This window comes from Stomoxys calcitrans, chromosome 2 (assembly GCF_963082655.1).
Source record: "Stomoxys calcitrans chromosome 2, idStoCalc2.1, whole genome shotgun sequence".
NCBI classification, from domain to species: Eukaryota; Metazoa; Arthropoda; class Insecta; order Diptera; family Muscidae; genus Stomoxys; species Stomoxys calcitrans.
In genome coordinates this window covers 193443113-193452433 of record NC_081553.1, presented here as the reverse complement: position 1 = coordinate 193452433, position 9321 = coordinate 193443113, and the positions used below count along the sequence as shown (strand labels likewise).

Below are 9321 nucleotides of genomic sequence, written 5' to 3'. Positions count from 1 at the left end.
AAGTAAGAGCAACGCTACTCAAGAAGTTCACGGGATAGAAAAAGAGGGAAACAGACATCAATGAGTATCTGAAAGAAACAGATACTTCGTAAACTACAATACAAAAAATGGGAATATGGGAGAAATACCCATTAAAATGAAATAAGAAAAGAGAGTGAGTGAGAGAGAGAGAGAGGCCAATATCAATGAGTTTACTTCATAAACCAACAAGCAAAGCAGCACACGGTGACAGCCAAATATGAGCCGCAGACAATTGGGAATTGTTAAATGACTGCCTTAGTGATCAGTTCGTTTGTTTCCGATCAAAGTGCCGCGAAGCCGAAGTGAGTGAAAAAGTGAAATTTGACGGTTACAAGATATATAAAGTAGTGCGGTGCGGAAGTTCGCAAAAACACGAAAATATTGAAATATTTCACGGCAAGAAACAAAAAAAAACATAAATAACAACAACGTGTTGAATCGAAAGAAAACAAAATCGTGCTGAAAACAAGCGAAATAGTTGCCAATTTTCCTAATAAATTTTTGTTGGTGCAATAAATAAAGTATGTTCTGTTATATTCTCTAAACAATTCCATAGAAAAAATCTAAGTTTAGCAAAATTAAGCAAAGCAAAAAAGAAACAGAAAAAAAACATAAAATCAACAAAAATATCTGCATACGATACATATGTATATTTCCAAAAATAATTCTAAACGTACATACTTATACACTCCTCTTTGATAATCGAAATATGGAAGTGATTGGCTAAAAGGGAACGAAGAAAGGGGAATGCATGATATTTATTTTATTGAGTGCAAAAATTAATTGTTAATGGTTCATTCGCCTATGTATTAGGTCACTAATACTTACACAAGCAAAGTAGATTTTTTTGCTTGGCAATATCAAATCAAACAAATTATTGGAAATGTGTTATTTTTTTTTTTTACTTGGTGTTGTCTAAACTCGCTAGATATGAGCGTATCTATAAATTTTTGTAAACGTAATCCAGAGAGTAGTGGTAGTGGCGGGTGACCTTGTGTTTTGTTTAGCTATGGTATCCCCCTGCATTCTCTTGCTCAACCTAGCTTTGTGACATTCGCGAGTGTTTATGTGTGTTTGTTTTGTTGTTTTAATTTATAATTTCAGTTTGTTGGCTTGTTTTTTTTTTACTTGTTTTGTTGTTAAATTTTAATTTTTGTAAAGTGAATGACCAACAAAATAGCCGAAAGTAAGGTGAAAAAAACTGTAAGTACTTTAATAGCTCAAATCATACCACTCCTATAAGGTGTTTGTGTAAAGTCGTAAAGGCTGAATCAGAGAGAGAGCGGTGGACGGGTCTCTGCGAATATTTATTTACCTGTTGACAACCTGTCGTCTTCATTGATCCACTCTCACAAACAGCGTTGCCACCTTAATTTCTATGTCAGGCAAATCTGTTTGGAATGTTAATAAGACAAATAAAGTAAATTTAAAAGATTAATAAGATTTAATAATAAAAAAAATAAATAATGCACAATTATATATTTAAAATAAAAAAAATATATACAAATGGAAATTGAGTGAACAATGATTAACATATTAGGTTGAAAAGAAGGTGCGGATATTAATCCGCTCCATGCCACTATGGACATACACCTAACTCAGCAATCGGCTTGTTGTGCGCTCAAAATAATACAAAGTGACCTCGAAAAAGAAAATTTAGGTTAGGAATAAACCGTATAAACCGATTTCCCGATTAGACTCCTAGAGCTTCTAGAGAGCGCAATTCTTATACGATTTGGCTGAAATTTTGCACATATCGTTTTGATACGACTTCCCACAACTGTGCCAAGTATGATCTAAATCAGTCCATAATCTGGTATAGCCGTCATATAAACCGGTATCTCGATTAGACTTCATGGGCTTTTAGAGGGCGCAGTTCTTATCCAATTTGGTTGAAACTTTGCTTATTTGATTTGGCATGACTTTCAATTACTGTGCCAAGTATGGTCTAAATCGGTTAATAATCTGATATAGCTGCCACATAAACCGGTTTGACTTTCTGAGCATATAGAGGACGCAATTATTACTAGATTTGCCTGAAATTTTGAAAATGTTTGGTGTTTTTCTATGACTTCTAACAGCCACGACAAGTACGGTCCATATCGGCCAATAACTTGATTTAGCTCACATATATTTGAAAAAGTCGCTCAAAGATCTTGACAAATGCGATCCATGGAGGAGGGTGTATAAGATGCGGCTTGACCGAACTTAGCACGATTTACTTGTTTTTAATACACGGAAAATTTTTTATGGATTTATTCAAAAGTTCAACATTCTTAATTTAATGTCTGCAAAAAGTGTTTGCTAATATCAAAAATTACCAAAATTTAGGAATCACAGGTTATCGCAGCTGGTCAATTTTTGGAGGATCGATATATGGGCCGATTTGAACAACACTTTGGAAGTCAGAATATATATAAATATAAATGACACCTATACTGGCACAAGAAGTCAAATTTGGAAGTCGGTTTATATGGAAGCTACACCAAATTATAGACCGATTTGGGCCATTCTACCATGAAGTCAGGCCGACAGGCCGATTTATATGGGAGCTATAAAAGATTATAGACCAATTTGGACCATAGGTAAGGTTAGAATGGCAGTCTGGATTCAGACTTCATTTACTATTAATCAATTTTGTACACTCTGATGCAACAGCAACGACAGGCCAAAGTCTTTGGTGGGAGTCGAAATTACGACCTCCGGATTGGTAATCCAAGCTCGCAACCATTTCAGCTACCCTGACGCTTGAATTTGAACCATATTTAACATAAATGTTTGAAGTCAAAAAAAAAAAGACTATTTTCAGAACTCAATCTATAAATAATTGCGTACTCTAAGGGATCAGGAAGTTAAATTGGAAGATCAATTGGTATGGGGGCTATTCCTAAATATGAACCGATTTGGTCCATATTCTATACCAATTGATTTAGAGCAATAAAAATTATATGCGCAAAGTTTGAACCTGAAAGTTTTATTCAGAAGATAGTATAGGACGTAGCTAGATCGACGTAGAATTTTTCGACTGCATCATACCTTTAAAAGTCTTTAACCAATCTTATCGTGTAGGGTAAAAGCATTTCTTATTTACCCGGATTTGCTCAGATGTGTCAAGACAGAAAGTATTAGAGTACTGACTTTTCCATCCCTGATCCAAACTGTATCTGCATAGCCTTTCACTGACCGGTCGTTCGTCTTTTATGTAGTAAACAAGGATTCTTTGTTAGCACCCTAAAATGCTGCAAGCAATGAATTAAGGACCATTTTCTACTTCTAACATTATCAAAAATTTAAGTTGCATGTGCGGAGGACATGCGAATTTTGGTATAGTTGTTGGTTGGACTTTTTCTGAATTCCATTGTCCATGTTACATCCATTGCTTCATCTTTAAATTTCATATAGCGAAATGAGGGGCCAGGTCACGATAGCGTCTGGAGGGTGTGTAATAAAGAATAGGTTGAAGTTAAACAAAGCCGGAGATATATAACCCCATCTTAGAGAACTACGTTTTTAACACTTCGGGGCTTCGACACCTTTTCTCTGAATTCCACTTTCGACAGGCGATAACACAAATAATTCGCTATCCAACTTTTCATTCCGGACTTGAAAGTGGTGTTAGCTAGGTTCTTAAGATACGTTCGGTATAGCTGAACGTATCGAAATCCTTTGATAAGTCAAGAGCCACAAAGACTGTTCAATGTCACGGTTTGACCTAATATTTACAGTTATGACAAACAATTTTCCAAATTCATATGCTCAGCACTTGGAAATTCTTCAACATGGCTTGGGAGAAGTAGACCCTTAAGCGTCTTAGCTACCGGGGGCTTAAGAACTATGGCGGCCTAACTTTGCAATGTTCTTAAATTATTACTAACTCCAATCAAGTTTTATGTTGGTGTGTTTAATGGGAGCAATGCACGATTTGAACAGACTTGGACCATGCTTGACATGGATTTTCTAAATTCAAAACAAATGGTTTCTCTAAATTCTACTGACGAGGGAAAAAATCGGTCTGTTAAATTATTAGATTTTAAACCAGCTACGTGGGGTTTAAAATCTATATTGGTCATGCTTTGCAAGATTCTTTAAGTCTTATTAAACTTCAAGCAAGTCGTATGTGATATACACTATCCAAATGCTAATAACACTAGATCGGTAGTTTGGTTGTATGGGGCAGGGATTTTCTAAATTCGAAAAAAATGTGTTTTCTTAATTCTCAGGAAAATAAATCGGTAGATAGATTTACATATCAGGTATTTAACATCTAATTTCTTATCTCTTCAAAATGGATATTGGGCCTCGTGATGGTCTTGAGAATATTGTATTAGCATATTGTATAATTTAACATTGACTGAAATCATTTTCTTTAATAATTTTTCCGGATTACATACATTTATTTTTTTGCCGGTCCCACTAACTTGGTTTTACTGAAAATGAGCCATTTTTGTTCGTTTGCATGTCAAAACAGCAAATGTAATGGAGGAAAACATATGCTTGAGTCAATCAAGTCATTCATTTATTAAGGTCATTCATAAATTAAGGGATTGACAGCTAATTTCCCAAGAAAAAGTTGTGAGCCTGTGGCAACGCTGTTAATTTTGCCGTCTCAACGCAAGCCTCTCACCCTTTGGGTGTTGTCAAAAATCTCTGCTATTATGTGATCATGTGGTTGATGAAAAAAAAAGAAAAACACAACAACCATAAAAAATTTCATGCCTGTTTTTGTATGATTTAACTTTTTCTTTCATATCAAGCTACTTTAGTGAAGTTTTGTATTTGGACTTTGATAAAAACGTGTTATTTTCACAATTGCAAATTACAGTGGAAACAAACAAATGAGAAGAAGAAAAATTAAATTCACTCCCTTCACCCCCTCCCTAGGCAAAACATGTTTCAAAATGCATCATCCTCAATACCAAAACCAGATGTTGAACTCAAAGTGTGTTTTTATATTTCAATAACCAAACAACAACCACCACCGACCGACCTAAAGTGTACAGCGAACTAAACGACCGTTCGACCCTAAGCGCCATCGCACAGTGTCACACTTTTGTGGTTTTAAGTGATTAACGTAAAAAAACTTGGAGATTAGCATAGAGTTTTGTTAATTAGTATTCGACCTAATTGTGTTTGTAGTTGAAACAACGTCTCGACAAGCGACAGATTTTGACATCTGCCAAACAAGAGCTATGGATGTATGCACGCCAATAACAACAATCAGATAGGCGGTATCTAGGTAACACTGAAAACTAATTGTGAATTTTAAAATTAGGATTATAAAATTGGATTTTTTTAGTAGGTAGCCCATAATATTTGTATGCATTTATAAAGAAAGGAACAATACAGCTACATATGCACAGTTTAATATTTTTGGCGTTCATAATAATAATTATTTAATAGGCCAGTTAATTTTGACAAATTTAGAAACAAAATTTTCTATACAAATAAAAATTTGTCTAAGTGAGTTTATTTGCAGACTGCCAATATAAACTTATATTCAACTGTCAAATATACGAAAAAAAAATTTAATGATGGATCTGTTATTTAATAAAATCGTTAAACTCTTAATTTTATGCAAATAAGTTACAAATAGAATTTTTACATTCCCAAAACCAGCGTTTTATGAGTATAACAGTTCCAAATTACTGTTTTACAATATCAGAATAGTGTTATAAAGATAAAACATTAATAGAAGCTTTCTATTTAATTAAACACGATTTCGTCTTGCACAATTAAATGTATAACAGTTTCAGATAACTATTATACAACTGTTATACTAGAAAAAAGGTGTAAAACACAATAATGAAAACAATTTCGAAACAAAAAGCTCTCTTAATAACTATATCAAAACAATTCAGCAAGAAAATAAAAAGTTCTTTGGAAATATTAACATTTTTGATAACTGCTATACAACCATGGTAAATTTTCATTATACAGAAAAGTTAAAAAACCTTAATATTTCATCAAACGCAGCTCTATCAACCAATTAGTATTTGCATAAAAATTTAAATATGTATAAAAGTACAAAGGATAACAGTTATACTTAGGTAACAAATATGCAAAATTAATAATTAATATAATAATAAGTTAAATTTTAGTGGTAAACTGTATTAAGACTCAATTTAGAATCCATTACTCTTAATAGTCATCGTTTTTGTACGTATAACAGTTTAAAATTTCTAATTTACAAGGTTATAATAGTGTTATAATAGACGCGTATTTAATTCATCGGTATACAATCTAGAATTTTCCAAAGGTATTACAGTCTTAGTTAACTTTTATAAAAATGATATACTAGGAAAGAAATATAGAATTCAGTATTGAAACCTATTTTGAAAAAAAAACTCTTAATCCCTATACTAGAACAATTAAACAATAAAAAAGTGATGATGTATAGAAATATATTCATTTTTGATAACTGTTATACAACTATTGAATATTCGTATAATCCAGAAAAGTGGAAAAATATTTGTATTTCGTCGAATATTTACATTTCTGACAACTGTTATACAACTATTGAATATTTGTAGAATCCAGAAAAGTGAAAAAAGATTTATATTTCGTTGAACTCAGTCCTAAAAAACAAATGGCATACAATATAAAAATTAAAATGTGTATAACAGTTAAACAAATAACTGTTATACTAAGGTAGAAATGAATGAATGAAAAAAAATTGCAAATTTGCCCATGAACATTCCACTAAGGAACAGGGGCAAACTTTTCGCATATCAATGAGTGTATTCCCAATAAAATTTAAGCTCAATGATAAGGGACCTCCTTTTTATAGCCGAGTCTGAACGGCGTGCGGCAGTGCGACACCTCTTTTGAGGAGAAGTTTTTACATGGTATAGAACCTCACAAATGTCGCCAGCATTAGGAGGGGATAAACACCGCTGCAAACTGTATGATGGTCTCGCCAGAATTTGAACCCAGGCGTTCAGCGTCATAGGCCGACATGCTGTTATACTAAGGTAACAAATAAGAAAAATTGATATTTAACGATAAAATAAGTTTAAGTATTATATTCAATTAATAATCATTTATTCCCAACAACCACCGTTTATGTATAACAGTTTTTTATTATTCGTTTTCAACGTTAAAATAGAGTTAATATCAACAAAAAATAGAAGCTTTATATTTCAATCCACGCAATTTTATCTTTAGTTGCTCAAATGTATAACAGTTTTAGATAACAATTATAAAATTGTGAGCAATGTAAATTGTAATCTTAAAACTAAATTTGAACCGAAAAACACACCCATTATATCAAAACAATTAAGCAACATAAATAAATAACAGAATATTATTGTAGTTGTGGAAATATTTTTATGTTTCATAACTGTTATACAACAAATGAATTGTTATATTGCAGAAAAGTGAAAACACTTTGTATTTCCTTAACTCAGTATAATCTATCAAATTAGCACTTAAAAAAAAAAAAAATAAAATATGTATGACAGTATAACCGATAACTGTTATACCAACGAAACAAACAAGAAAAATCAGCATTTAAAGTTAAGTTTTAGTAAAAGATTATAACCAAACTCTGAATCAGAATGAGTCTAATAGGCAAATCATTTTATGGTGGCTTTATATTTAGCTTTATTCTATTGGAACTGTATTTTACAGCATATGCAGCCAGAGAGACGTACTTACAGAAATAAATATATGATACAATACCAAAAACATTGTATTATTGAGAACATAAAAATACCCAAACTCTCCTAGACTTAAATGAACTAATGACGCATATAAAGCAAAGCAGAAAAAAAAACAAAACAATCTGAATCACTCTCCATTTAAAACAAAATTAATTCATAGTTCAAGAACTCTTGCCAGGGCTCGCATAACCCATGCATGACCATATTTCTCGCTGAACATCCATTTAGGGTAAGTGAGAGAAATAAAAAAATGGCTTGGATTGTTGTCATTTACTTTATTCACGCTAAAATTATTACGTCTATTTAAATTGGAATTCATTACTTCCCATACTCGTTCATGGGAATGAATACAGAATTTTCCTGTATTTTTGAGTATCTTCATAAAGAGAGGCTTTTAATTAACAAAAACCTCACGTCACTGAGAAACTAGGCGTTACTAGAATTCTAATGATTTCTGATTTGGTGTAATGTCATATACCACAGGCAGACGCGTGAAAGTTGTATGGTGATGATCAGCCGGTAAAGTGAAACAATTTTTTCATCTGACTCGTTGGTGTTTTGAATTTGTCATTTTTTATCATTTCTTCATTGTACTCTCTTTGGGATTTTGTCTTTAATTTGATTTATCTTTGCCTTGGCTTAAAAACTAAATATACCAAGAAGTACAGTAAGAGTTCATAAGTATTAACCGATTGTGGTTTATTCTACCAAAGAAACAAACTTTTATTTCTATACAAAGCTTTTTATATCTGAGACATCATGCTTAGTTTATTGAAATCACAACAGCCCTAGAGAATTTCTTCTCATAGTACGTTATTAATATTCGACAAGTGATTACTCGCTATTTTTCTGTTAGTTTAAACAAGTTTTACAATAATAATTTCTAAACGGAAATGTTTCAAATAAAAAGAGTAAGGCTTTTCTCTACGAAAAAAGGATTTAAGCAAAAAAAATTAAAAACAAAAGGCCATTAAGTGATATCATTCTATTCAAATCGCAGTTCTTAAAAGCTCTCAAAGAAAGTGTCAAGAAATTTGCTTAGTTTACTTTGTTTACATTTTGTACGGTTCGGCCATATGTTGACAGATATGCCACAGTCGAGGGTTGTCTTTGTAATCAGAAATACGTTCTCTAAAGATTTAATAGCGGTCTGGCTATCTGAGAAGATAGTTGTGCCAACCTCCGACATTATATCTAAGCCAACCCTAGTTCCTTGTAGTAAACAGCAATGCCTACTTACTTACTTTACTTTAATAGGCTATGATAGAATACTTGTTCCACTAGCCGAAAGTAGAATAGCGTTCCAAGCGCCTCGATCTTCTGCGCTCATTCTAAAATCTCTGACAGAACATTTGTTCCACTAGCCGAACATAGAATATCGTTCCAAGCGCCTCGATCTAACGCGCTCATTCTAAAATCTCTGACACCTAGTTTTGAGGTGTCTCCTATCACTTGATCTTTCCATCGGGCTTTTGGTCTTCCCGGTTTGCGTGCACCACTGTGTTTGCCTTCAAAAGACTTTTTTGCTGGAGCTTCTTCATCGATTCTTACAACATGAGCTAGCCAACGCAGCCGTTGTATTTTGATGCGTGTAACTAAGCTATCGTCGTCATACAGCTCGTAGGTGGTTCATACGTCG

The 9321-nt window shown here is 32.9% G+C and overlaps 1 protein-coding gene across 2 annotated transcripts in view; it reads left to right on the top strand.

Annotated features, from left to right (window-relative positions):
- The first annotated feature begins 255 nt into the window (after positions 1-255).
- Positions 256-9321, top strand: part of LOC106088987 (ras-like GTP-binding protein RhoL) — a 28740-nt gene continuing 19674 nt past the window's right edge. The window contains exon 1 of one of the 2 annotated variants that reach the window (XM_013254717.2): positions 256-542. Coding sequence is in view for 1 of the 2 variants with exons in the window: in XM_013254715.2 (XP_013110169.1) it covers positions 8576-8593 (18 nt within the window). In the remaining variant the exon portion in view is untranslated. Of the gene's footprint in view, positions 543-8487; positions 8594-9321 lie in introns of those variants that run through there. The other variant, XM_013254715.2, reaches the window with a different exon arrangement.